This window comes from Callithrix jacchus, chromosome 1 (genome assembly GCF_049354715.1).
Source record: "Callithrix jacchus isolate 240 chromosome 1, calJac240_pri, whole genome shotgun sequence".
In the NCBI taxonomy this organism is placed as follows: domain Eukaryota; kingdom Metazoa; phylum Chordata; class Mammalia; order Primates; family Cebidae; genus Callithrix; species Callithrix jacchus.
In genome coordinates, this window is record NC_133502.1 from 163,197,222 (window position 1) to 163,210,353 (window position 13,132).

At 42.1% G+C, this 13,132-nt stretch overlaps 1 protein-coding gene across 1 annotated transcript in view; it reads right to left on the reverse strand.

The window, feature by feature from the left end:
• The window catches only part of TNFSF8 (TNF superfamily member 8), a 33,175-nt gene extending 24,515 nt beyond the window's left edge, over nt 1-8,660 (reverse strand). The window contains exon 1 of the mRNA XM_002743249.6: nt 8,164-8,660. Within this exon, the coding sequence (XP_002743295.1) occupies nt 8,164-8,358 (195 nt within the window). The 5' untranslated portion in view covers nt 8,359-8,660. The remainder of the gene's footprint in view (nt 1-8,163) is intronic.
• Between the last annotated feature and the right edge of the window lie 4,472 nt (nt 8,661-13,132).

Genomic DNA, 13,132 nt, shown 5'->3' on the forward strand with positions numbered 1-13,132 from the left:
CTGGGGACCTGGTCCTAGCTTGGGAAATGGGAACTATCTTGCTCGATGATTTGGCTTTGAGTAAGGTAGTGCCTAGGTTGAACGCAGACACAAATGGACCCTCCCAGGTTTTCATTCTTAGCTCCACTGAGTAGCTCAGGAAACTTTGTCTCCATGGTTATCAACCAGTTACACTTCCTTAAATGTACTTTCTCTTTTTTCTGGCCTCTGTAGATGTCTAATGCATATTCCCAACAATAATAAGTTCTCTTCATGTATGGAGGGGGGAATGGTCATGTTCAACCTGTTCGTCCCCAGGTATAAAATGACCCTCATCCCATCATCTTCCCTGCCTAGAATTGTTTTCCTCTCCTTTGATCCGTGATTATTAGATGGCTAATAATCTGTCTTCCCACTGGGTTATTGTGGACATAATAAAATATTATAAAGCATCAGCAAGTACTTGAAAAGCATAGCTATTTTGAGCACTGCCTTGATGTTACTGATGTGTTTAATTTGCCTCCAAACCTTGAAAGGCTTGTTTCTTTTCCCAGAGCAATGATCAGCAGACGCAGTCAGCTCCTAAATTAGCTTTGGACACAGAGTGCCCTGTTGGTCCAAAAATGATCAAAGGCAACTCTGTTTGGAATATGCCAGAGGGAACTGCACATTCCTTTCCTTGCTTCCCTCACATAATCTTGTAAGGTGGGGTCTGGCTCATGGTCCACAGAGACTTTTGCCAAGAATACCTCTTATTTTCAAGCTAACTGATTATTTCAATTTCAAGCTAATGCATTATTTCATTTGGCCTTTAACTTGACCCTGAGAATTAGGGCTTCATCAAGACTTAGAGAAGTGATTTCTTAATGTGATAATGATTACAGAAGGTCCCACAGGTGGCGAATAGCATGGAAGGGATTCAAACTCAGGTGAGTTTGACTTTGAGGGCAATGCTCTTTAATGTCCTCCTGCATTGCCTTTCTAGATGAGGGCAGAATAAAGCTGAGCCACAAAATATCCTGAAATTTCATGGAAAAGTGAATGGAAGTCATAGAAAGTCCTCAGGGGAAGACTATTTTTACTGGGAGCACAAGGTCTGCCTAAGTGAGAATTGGACCACAGTGGCTTAAAGCAGTGCTTCTCCCACTTTAAAAGACTTATCAAAACCTGGGGATTTTGGTAAAAGCAGATTCTGATTCAGTAGGGAGGGTCCCTTAGGTTTTGCATTTTTGATGAGCTTCCAGGTGATGCCAATGTTGCCATGGACATGGACCACCCCTTGAGCAGCAAGGTCTTAAATACACTACTTAGTAGGCAATCAGAACACCTGAGGTCTTGAGCAATGGCTGTAGGAGGCTGAGCATAGATTTGGGCTCAGATATGGGCTTCCTAGTTTGAGGATGGCAGTGGCATCTTGTCCTCTCAGTCTCTTCTATCAAATCTTTTGGTCACCTAGTTCCATTTCTTCTCTTCTGTACAGTCTGGACTGACTTCTGGCCCTGCCACTCCTCTCCTCATACCTGGGCTTGCCTTCCTATGGGTTGTGCTGCTGCTTTCTCTTTTGCCTCACCTGTTCTTTCTCCTCCTCCTGCTACCATCTTTCCATTGAGGAGCTCTTCTTTATAGAAGAATGACAGCTAATAAATTTGGAAGGAGTAAATGACTTAGGCATTCACTCTTTTTTCAACTCTCAGTGCATTAGCTGATTCAGACAAGGATCATCAAGAAATGGCAAAACCACCAAGTGAATATGTCTTCAGAGTATTATCCCATAGATTACTTTTTTTTATTGTTTTTTTTTTGAGATGGAGTCTCACTCTGTCACCCAGGCTAGAGTGCAGTGGTGCCATCTCAGTTCCCTGTAACTTGGCCTCCCAGCTTCAAGTGGTTCTCTTGCCTCAGCCTCCCCAGTAGCTGGGACTACAGGTGTGGGCCACCACATCTAGCTAATTTTAGTGTTTTTTTGTAGAGACACTGTTTCGCCATGGCTGATCTTGAACTCCTGGCCTCAAGTGATCCACCTGCCTTGGCCTCCCAAAGTTTTGGGATTACAGGCATGAGCCACTGCTTCTGGCCAGGTTACTTATTAATGAAAAAGAAAAAATGTTTTACAAAGGCAAGAGTTGGTGGTCACTGCCTTAATCGAGTAACTAAACATAGAGTCATAAAAAATGGGACAAGGCGACATATGCCTCTAGCTGTGCTGCAATAAGAACTGTATAGCATTACCTATATACTATTCTTACCAAAAATGTTTCATCTGAGTATAACCATGAGTCAGTACTAAGACAAATCCAGGCCATGAATGGACTTCTACAACAGAATTGGCCTTGACTCTTAAAAAGTGCAAGGTCATTTAAAACAAACACCAAAGCATAGGCCAGATTTTAGTTCAGAGCTTCTCAAAGTTTAGTGTAGACACAGATCACCTGGGGAGCTTATTTAAATACACATTCTGATTCAGGAGATCTGGGGTGAGCCCTGAGTTTCTGAATTTCTAATAAAACTCCCAGGACCACACTTTAAATAGCAAAGTTCTAGATTAAAACAGTTATTACCATAACACAGTATGTGACCCACCCTGGATTGGTTCAAACAAACTACCACACCACAGCCATATGAGACATTTTTGAACAAGTGAAGAAATTAAAATGTGGACCACATAGTATTGAATTAATATTAACTCTCTTGGCTGTGATAATGGCATTGCAGTTAGTTGAGGGATAGACACTGAAGTACATGTGGGTGAAAGGCCATGCTGCCTACAGCTTACCTTCATGTACTTATATATATAGAGAAAAAATACAGCAAGATATTGGCACACCAATCTAGGTGCCAGGTTATATGAGCATTTGCCATCCCACTTTTCTGTGGGTTTGAACATTTTCAAAATCAGACCTTGGGAATAAGACATGACTGTTCTGATTCTTGGAGGCCTGACTTTTTCCTAGCTCTTCCGCAAACCCCTCCTTCATCTCAAGAAGGAATGACCTCTCCTTTGCTCCGTGACATTCTGTGCCATTCTGCCCAGAACCCAAGAACCTGATGTTTGGGCTTCATCTGCCCAATTTAACAGAGTTCCCAGAAGACAGGGTCTTACCCAGTCCACTTGGGCCCTCCCCGCATAAGCTCACACAGGGCTTGCACCTAGGCAGATTTTCAGTGAGTTTTTCTGGATTGCAAACTGGAATGAACGTCAGGTGGAGAGAGTACCTGGGGTAGAGGGAAGTGTCATGGAGCATTCCAGATAACTTCTTGTGCTGAACTCCTATTAGCCTCAACAAGGAAGGAACCACGTTCAAGAGGCTAAAGAAGAGGCGTAGAGTCAGCAAACGACATGGGGTTTTACTAGGGGCTTACACACAGGGGAGAGAGTCCAGCGGCAGCAAGCTGAATGGGGAATTGCCTTACATACAGAAATAATCTCATGGCAGCAGAGTGGACAACATAGTCACCTTACACACAGTCCAGTGGGGGTGGGCTGGGCAGGAAAACCACAACCACTTGCAAACAGCATCCAGTTTCTATAGTATGTTCACTTAACAGCCTCCCCTCACAACGTCCACCTGGCAGCCTTCATGTAGCCCAAAATTCAGGCCTCAATCCCCTGGATGGCGTGTGTTCCACTGGATGGGCTGGGGGCTCAGATGTGCCTCATAGACAAGGAATGTGTCTCCAGGTTGACCACTCCTGGATTCTCTAGCTCGGGACACACATTCAGACGTGTCTGCCATCCATGGTTATTCTAAGGGTATGCTTAAGTTATTGCTGTTTCAGGTATGTTTACCTTACACTTCCTTTTGTGTCTGAGCTTAAAAATAAACCCAAAAGACAAAACCACCACCACCACCACCAATCACTACCCTTAAACAGGTGTCATCTCCACTGCTGGTGTGGAGATAATTAAAAAAGAGGATAATTTTTTAAAAAAAGTTTTCTTTGCTTGTAAAGGGAAAAGAAGCAGCTGCTTTCTCTTTCTTTCTAGAAATGCTCTACTTGAAAACCTACCAATCCCTAAGTCTTTAACCTTTTAGAATATAACTATTTACGTTTTCCTCTGGGGCTAGAGAAGCCCAGTCTCCTGGTTTACAAAACAGGGATGTCTCAAAGAGCCTTTTTGAAATGTAAACACCTACCTCTGGTGTTAACCTAGGAGTCTATCTCATTATGTATTCCTCTGTCTCTTGAGGAGATAAGAGAAGTTTTACTTTTTGTTCTTTTGCTTTGCTGGATGAATTGTGTGAAATTTCATCCTGACTTTGTAGTCTGTTGCAGGCTGCCTGTATGCATGCACTCTTTTGCTTATTTAACAATAAATCAATTTTTTCTTTCCATATTGATGTAAAGAGGTGTCTCTTTGTTGGTGGGACTTTGACTTCCTCAAGGGTACACTAGTACAGTCTCTTCGGAGACAGATTGACGTTTATTAAAATGAACATGCACATTCCATTTCTATCACTAAAAATGTATCCCCTAGATATTCTTGCAGATGTGCACAGAGGGCAAACATTCTAGAGAAAAAATTAATGTATCTTACCAGGCACAGATAAATTATGAAGCATTTCACATCATACTATGCGACTGCAAAAGAATGAAGTGGACTTCTATGTACTGAGGATGGAAGGCTCTCTAAGATATACAGTGTCAAGTGAATAAAGCGAGATGCAAAATTATGCGTTTATTATGATGACGTGTGCACTGTGTATTTGTAGATGCACAGATATTTGGAAGGACACACAAGAATCTGTTAATAGTGGTTATCTTGGTGAAGAGGGATTAGTGCTTGGTGGTTGTGTGTGACAGATTTTTACTTTTTTTCCTCTTATTTGCTAGTTACTTTTCTTAAACCATGTAAGTATATTTTATAACATATACAAAATATATTAATGTATATCATAAAATATTAAATGATATAAAGTATTATTTTATATTATAAAAATTTAATGGGCTTATCTACATTACTAAGCATAAAACTCTTAAAAACACTTTATAACATTTATAAACTTTGTATTATAAACACTTTATAATATAATATAAAATAGAAATGTTTATTTTATAAAATAAAATAGTATTTATTTTATAATATAAAGTAATTATTTTATAAAGTAATATGTTTCATAAATATGCTGGCTTAAATGTAAATAAAACAAAATACAACCACTACTGAGACTTTAAAAATATCACCGGAAAGTACGTTTCATAGCAACACAAGGACAGGGATTTTGTTGGTTTTGTTCAAGGCTATAGAACAATGTCCTGTTCACAGTAGATATTTAATACATATTTGAGATAGAAACCTAAGTTCCTCCTTTGTCTCTCCTAAGGAGTTTGAGCTTGGAGTTATCTGATCTTCAAGCTAAGTCTCAAGGCAAGCTTTGATGATTTCCTTATACGCTCTGTATCTTCTCTCCTCTGTCTCTTTGCTGATGCTGTTCCTTTGGCTAGGAGTGCCTCTCCTGTGCTTTCCCTTCCCTGCCTGTTTGAAATAGTTCACATTTCTCAAGCCAATCTGAAACTCTATCCCTAGCAAAGTTTTTCTTAAACCTGTCTGGAAAAATACACTTTCTCCTTAACCTGGGGTCTCATGGTATCCCTTCCATCACTTAATATACACTGTGATTTAGCTGTTTTAAATGTTGTCTATACATGTGCCTTGGGATAAGAATTGTGAGACTTCTTATGCCAGTAAAACAATTTTTAGGGTTCCCCGCCTCTGTTCCCATCATATACAGAGTGCTAATTGGCCATCAACTCATTCCATTTTTAATAACGAGGATGTGAGTCTTGGCTCCTGGGCTTTCTCCCATTGATTTCTTTCCTAGAGTTTCTTTTACAATCTCTTTACTGTCTAAGTTCTTCCTGCTTTCAAGTCAGTCTACATTCCCACTTCCTGTAGGAAACTCTTCCCTATAACTCAAGTTAATGGGAATAATGCTTTTTTTTTCTTGTTAGGTCTTACAATCATTAATGTCGGAACAATTTATTGGAAATGATATGAGCAATGCATTTGACACTTAATATATCACAGCTACTATTAATATGACAGGCCTTAGTTTTAAGGAAGCAACAAGTGTTTCCTGGGCTAAGAAATCACAGCACACCAAACCATATAATCGGATTGTGCAGTGAATCTTTTCACATCTAAACATGAGGGCTAAGTCAAGGACATGGATGCGGAAGACGATAAAACTCCCAAGGGAAGAGTGGCTCAATGTTTCTTAGTGTTTCTGTGGCTGGCTGTGTTGGCAAAGGGGATGCTGCTGGCATCAGTCAAGCAGTATTGGCTCTACTACTTTCTCAGGGTGACGTCGTGCAAGCCCTGGTCCCTCTCTGCTCCTCATTTTCCACAATTACAAAAACGAAGCAGAAAGATCTGCTCCAGTTCTCTTATAGAAGAAATCAATTCAACTACAAGTTGGATTTGAATTAGCTCTCTCTAGCTTGATATATCACCGTTGCCACCCACTCCTCCACCATCCCTCTCTCTCCGCGGTTCTAGTTGCATCCTTTCACTGAAGGACTTCTTAAAGGACACTTCCCTTTCTTTTCTTTGGCCATTGCTACAAAATGACACACCCTTGGCTTACTCTAAGTTAGAATTACAGAAATTTCAGAGCCCTTACAGAAGATGCCCTAAAGTGTTTTCAAGAGTCTTAGACTTAAGAGATGTAGATAAGCCCATTAAATTATGGGTTTTAAGAGTTCCACTATCTAAATCAAATATTTGCAACCCGTTCTTTTCACTTTTGTGGAGATATGAGCTTCAAAGCTTTGTGTAATTTCAAAGCTTCATGACACTTGAGAAACAGATATCAAAGCCTTTTAAAGCCTACTTCTTTCCAGTAATTGGTAAGCTGTAGAGTATTTGGCCTAAGAAAACTGAAGAAAAACCAGAACAGATTCTGCAGGATAATAATATGATGAAAAGTAGGAGATATGAAGTAAGAAACAGAAATATTCTCACTTTGGCAGTTCATGTGGGTGGGCACAGTTCTCAAATTATCCAAATTACAGATTTACAGATGGGAAAACTGAGGCTCAGGGAGGATGAAAACTGTCTCAACCGAAGACACAAGTGTTGATCACTGAAATTAACAACTTCAAACACACACACACACACACACACACACACACACACATCATGAGCAATATAGGCTATGACTACAGTATTTTCTCTATAATACATACTGGTGGAGTCTCTGTAAACACCAATTTCCTAAAATATGAAGAAGCTTTCTCTTTCTTCTCTTCTGTTTTCAGAAACAAATATTACCATTTACTTCAAACGAAGTACGTTTCCCAACACAGTTTGACCCTGTACAGTGTGCACCCAACAATTGCTTAGTATTATGAGGAACCGCAGAGAGAACAGGTGCTAAAATTTAATCTTTCTACTTTCTGCCTCTATGTGCTGTTTCTTGTGACGCCCTAACTTCTTCAGAGTGGTGGCTTCAGAGGAAGCTTTCGATTTGTCTTGCTGGCTTTAACACCAAAATGTCCAAGGCTCTAAGGAGCCATGGACTTCTCTTTTGTCTCCTTTCCTTCTAGACCTTGGCCTCTGAAACTTACCTCTTTCTATAAAACAAAAGCAAAAACAAAAACTCTTGGCAACAGGTGAGGCCTCAGAAACCTCCAGGACACTAGGACTTAGGATATAGAATCTCAGAATCCAGTCTGAAGTCCTTGAAGACACGATAACAACTTGTGCTAAGTCTTATCAGGTTTCATTATTGTTTCTTTCTTTGATATGGGCCTTCGGCTCATTAAGCTTTAAATCTTAACTTCACAAGGCCAATAGCTCTGCTCCACTGTTTAGCTCAAACAGGTCTGCAAAGTTTTGAGATGATGATGGTCTAACAATATTTCTCTCAACAAGCCAAATTATTTCAGAGAGTTAAGTTCCTCTTTCTTTTCTCCCTTTCTTAAATATATGTATATATAGTATAGTATATAGCATATACTGTATGTTATGTTATATAACATATATACTGTATATTATGTTATATAACATATATACTGTATATTATGTTATACATTATATACTATATACTACATATATAGTTTATTTATTTATTTAGTTTTATTTTTTGCTCTTACCCAACAAATGAATATCATTTGTTCCCAGGGCTCTTTCTCTAGGGAAAACAACAAGAAAGGGAAAGGGAGGAAGAGGAGTCCACTTACCGTCCTCTGAACGACCAACACCATGATGGTGGCCACCGTGAAGACAAGGCACAGAGCCAGCGTGGCTGTGGTGAAATAGAAATAGCTGCGGCTCGTGGTCCCCAGGTGGCTGGCCACGGAGCCTGCCGGGACATGCATGGCTGTGTCTTCAGGAGGGGCCATTCCGTTGAGTGCTTGCTGCAGCCCTGGGTCCATTCTTTATATAGTCTTCACCACATCACACCTTATCTCTCCTCATCTGATTCAGTTCTGGGCTCATCTCTGTTCCAAGAAGGATTCTCCCCCTGCATCCTGAATCATGTGACTTGGAAAAAAACCTTCACCTGCTGCCTGGCGGAGAAACTCTTCTCTGGGGGCGTGAGGCGAGAGGCGGCAGCGAGGGTGGGGGAGAGGTTCATTTTTCATTGCCAGGGATTAAGTTGAGTGCAGAGAAACTAGCTACAGAGAAGGTGGCTGATGTGAGAAGGCGCGTAGGAAAATGACGGTTCCTCTACTCTGTGTGTGTGGTGTGTGTGTGTGTGTGTGTGTTTGCATGCGTGCTCACACACAAAGCAACTTCTGTTTTGTTTAGACCCAGCCACAAAACTCCTTCCTGTTCAAGAAGTTGCAACTTCTTTTAGTGAGGCCTGCGGCTCAGAAGACCTCCCCAGATAATGAGTCCTTGCTGGGTTTCAGGGAGGTGGGATCCCTAGGACTGCAGTGGAATAACTCCAAAAGGATCATTTTGATCATATTGGCTCCTGCTGAAAACAGAACATGCTGCAGGGCCGCTGGGAAAAAAAAGGGCCCACAAATGGGAGACTTCCCACAAAGGGGGACTGGCGTATGGAAGTATAAAATTTGGGGTTCAGAGATATTGTCAGAGAGCAGGAATCTGGAAACATCTATCCTTTGAACAAACACTCCTGCAGAATGTTTTGGGATCGGTTAAACCGGCAGATGAACGTGGGCCTGGCCATAAAACTCATGAAAAGGGGAAGGAATAGGCAATGAGGTGGTGTGGTATGGGGGCTGTGTGTGTTGTGCGTGGTGTGTGTGTGTTTGTGGTATGGGGGTATGTGTGTGTGTTGTGTGTTCTGTATGGTATATGTATGCAGGGTGTGGTGTGCATTTGTGATCTGAGATGCATGCTGTGTGTGGTTTGTATGTGTTGTGTGTGCATGCGCATGTGTGTGTGGTGTGTATATGACTGCTATAATTGAATCTTTGCTGTCTCAGGCAGGGTGCTAGGAGTTACATGTGACCTCAATCCACTTTCACCTCCATCCTCCCAGGCAGGCAATGTTTATTTTTTACAGATGGGAAAACTGAGGTTCAGGGAGGATGAAAATTGTCTCAACCAAAGTCGCAAGTGTTGATCGCTGAAAGAACTTGGGTGCACTTTGCAGCTTGCCTGGCTGAAAGCTCATGCTAAGTCACTCAATCTTCACAGCACCTGAAGGCTGAAAACCTGAGGTCTGGTCTCAGCCCTTCCCTTTGTAGCCTTGGGTCCTTGTACAAGTCCTTATGGCTTTCCCTGTTCCCTGTCTGCATTACAGTCATCAGGAAGACCAAGCGAGATGATGTTAGAGTACTTCATGAATAAGAACAGACTTGGGGATGGTGTTGGACAATGCCTATTAAACATTCCACTGGGTGTCCTAAATTCCAAGTCTGGAATTTAGATACAATAGACAGATTATCCGGGGGACAGAGCTGGGTCACATCTGTGGTTACTAATGATCTCTATTTCAAAACATCATTTACAATGTGAATCACTGTATAGCTGCTGCCTCCAGATGTGGCTCTTTGAGAATTCCACTTGGTGTCAACCTGGAAGGAGCTCGTTCTGTGCGGCACCCCCTTTCCTTTCTGCTCACTTCTTGGCTGCAGTGCATCACTTCGAGGCAGCAGAGATCCCAGATGCCCCTAAGGAAATGTCCTGTGTCAAAAGCCAAGCTTAGAGTATTCCTACTGCTGTTCTTACACAGATCTAAAACTTGCGAGTTTCTCCCAATTAGGTCAGCCTTTAGGAGTTGGTCTGGAGATTTCTTCCCAGTGAGTCCATAAGAGCATAAATCCTGGAAGTGAAAGAGACATCAAGAGATAAATTGTTTTCTTGGGTTAAATAGAGTCGGGGGCGGCCTACCCATTTTACAGTCAAGGAAACTAAAGGCCCTGTGATCCTGAGTTGAGTCTGGTTTTGAAAACTGTGTTTACATTCATTTGGTCTGGCAATTAAGGTGGGAAGGAGGCAAACCAGTGTTTTCTGGAGCATGTACCTGGCTGATTTAAGGAGAAGGCTGTGTCCTCTGGTAGGCACGGACATGAGTGGGTAGCAAGGGCTCTGTGGTCTGCCCAGAGCTGCTGAGAACCAGCTGCTCCCTTGGCCTTCTTGTTCAGCCTCTTTGATCAAAGTGGAAAACTTCTGATTGTTGAATGGAAGCTGTGGGTGTTGAAAAATAAAAAGGCTTTGCTTGAAGTTCGGGTCTTCCTGAAGGCCTGTGGGGCTGAGAAGGGCAGTGGAAAAAAATGTTTGTCTTACAGTTACCTGTTTTGCATACAGTAAAATGACCTGGGAGGGAAGGCTGACAATGGGGAAAAATCACCCTTTGTTTTTACTCAGAACTTTCTGAGCAGTTGAGATTTTCAGATCAGTTTCTAGTAGAGTAGTTTATGGGCTCAATTTCTTTTTCTGTGGCACTCCTCTACTCACAAACCTTCAATGGCTCCCTATTTCCCACTCCCTTGCTCTAAGCCCCTCTCTGCTTTCCAGCTGTTCTAGAATCTAGTCTGGCCAACATAGAAACCCATTCCCTGTGCTAACTGGCTTCTTTCTGTCTTCTACTCAAGCTGTACGATGTGCAGATGGAAGGAGCCTTTATAGAATTTCTTGTTGAGTAACTTTTAAATCCTTTGGAAGCAAAACTGTACAAGGAGTATAAAAACATAAGAAAACAGGGCTGCTCTGGATGAAGCACAGGTGGGACGAGAGAAGCTCCACCTGCTCATTTGCCCTTTTCTGGTGTGGGGTCTCTCCAAGGTGAACAAAATTTAGAAACTCCAGAAAATTTGGCCTGAATCCCTCATTCCATGAAAGGAGGAAACTGGGACAGAGAAATGGGAACAACGAAAGGAAGTACACACTGGCAGGGAGAGAGCCAGGGGTAAGAGTCCCTTCTGCTCATTCTCATTCCTGCTCTGCTAATACTACAGGTGCATCCACGCTTCCTCTCGCGTTTTACTTGCCTTTCCACTGCTCCCGTTCTTCCTCTCCCTTTCAGCCTTCGCCAACCTGCCTCACCGCCTCCAGGAATGCTTGCCCAGTCTCTCAAATCCACTAACACCCTCTCTGTAACACCTCTATTTTCATGCCACATAACCTAATTGTCTAATTGTCTACTTCTCTTGATGTGGACCCCAAGTGTGTGAACACATGTAAAATTTGCCTTGCTCCTAAGAGTCCTTGAGGGCGGTCTGCAGTTTCCCAGTCTTCTTAAGTCCTTGCATCCCACCTTGCATTTCTTGCTGCTGGGCCTCTATGTAGGCTTGACCTTCAATCAGTGCTTTGTGTTTATGAAAAGAGAAAGTTCTAGAAGGATGGCTTATGTGGTGGCATTCCTGCCTCTCTCTTTTCAACAGTACTCTGTGTCTCCATCCTTCTCCAGAGAATGGCACCATGAGGGGACCACCCCAGCCTTCTTTCAACCTGGAATTAGTTGCAGAGGTGTGGTTGTGGTGCCCTAGACTCAGTGAGCAAATAGAACTAACCTCTCATCCCTTTAAGAAGGAACCCCATTTTGAAAAAGTAAAGAGAAGTCAGCTGTAGCCATTCCCCCAACATTGCTTTCCTGTATAAGGGACTGAAAGATCTCTGTTTTATGAACTAGAGGCTCTCAGGTGTAAGCCAACACCAGCAGTGGCAGCAATAGCACCTGGGAACTTGGTGGCACTTCAAGACCTGCTGGACTTACTCTAACTCAGAAACTCAGGCCGGGGTCTGGTAGTCTGTTTTCACAAAGCACCCCAGGGAATGCAGATGCTTGAGACCATTTGAAAAACACTGATTTAGGGAAATAATCTCCAAGGGATCATCTGGTCCAAAATTTGACCTTTGGGCAGGTAAACTACCACCTCCATTGTGTAGATAGGGAAACTGAGGCATGATAAAGTTATTGTCTGGGGTCACATAGCTGGGTTATGTTGGTTTACAGACTAATTTTTCTGGTCCCTAGATTGAGCCCTCTTTCTAACCTTGACTATAGCTGCAGGCTCTGGAAATAATTTCACGTTTCTGGAATGGAGATATTTTGGTTGGTGCAAAAGTGTGGTTTTTGCCATTTAAAGTAACTTGATAATTTTATTCATTTAAGGTTCTCTTGTGATTGCTGTATGTGGTAGAAATATATATATATATATTTAACTGTGGGTATATGTGAGACAAGGACAGACTCACCCAGGGTATATTCAAGCAATAACACATGTAACTTGAAAAGATTGGACGTTGGAGTTCAGCCACAGTGACACTTCATTGAGAGGCCCCAGTGAGGACAGGGACAGCGGGGAAGGTTTGGAGCAGGGCTAGTAAAATGGCCCACAGACAATATCTGGCAGGCATCTATTTTTGTAATTAAAGTTGTGTTGAAACGTAATCATGTCCACTTGTGTATACATCTACGCCTTCAATTCCACTACAACAGCAAATCTGAGTGGTTGTAACAGAGACCTCAAAGCTGGCGAAGCCTAAAACATTTATTATTTAGACCTTTACAGAAAAAGCTTGCTGATCCTTAGTTTAGAGTATTAAAATAAACCCAAGGCAGGATAACCAAAAGAGATTTGGGAAAGAGAACAGAAATGCGTTCCCTAAGACACTTTCATGTGGAGAAAAGGGAACTCGTTCACTGTTGGTGGGAATGTAAACTAGTACAGCCACCATGAAAAACCATATGAAGAGTCCTCATAAAACTGAAAATAGAACTACCATTTG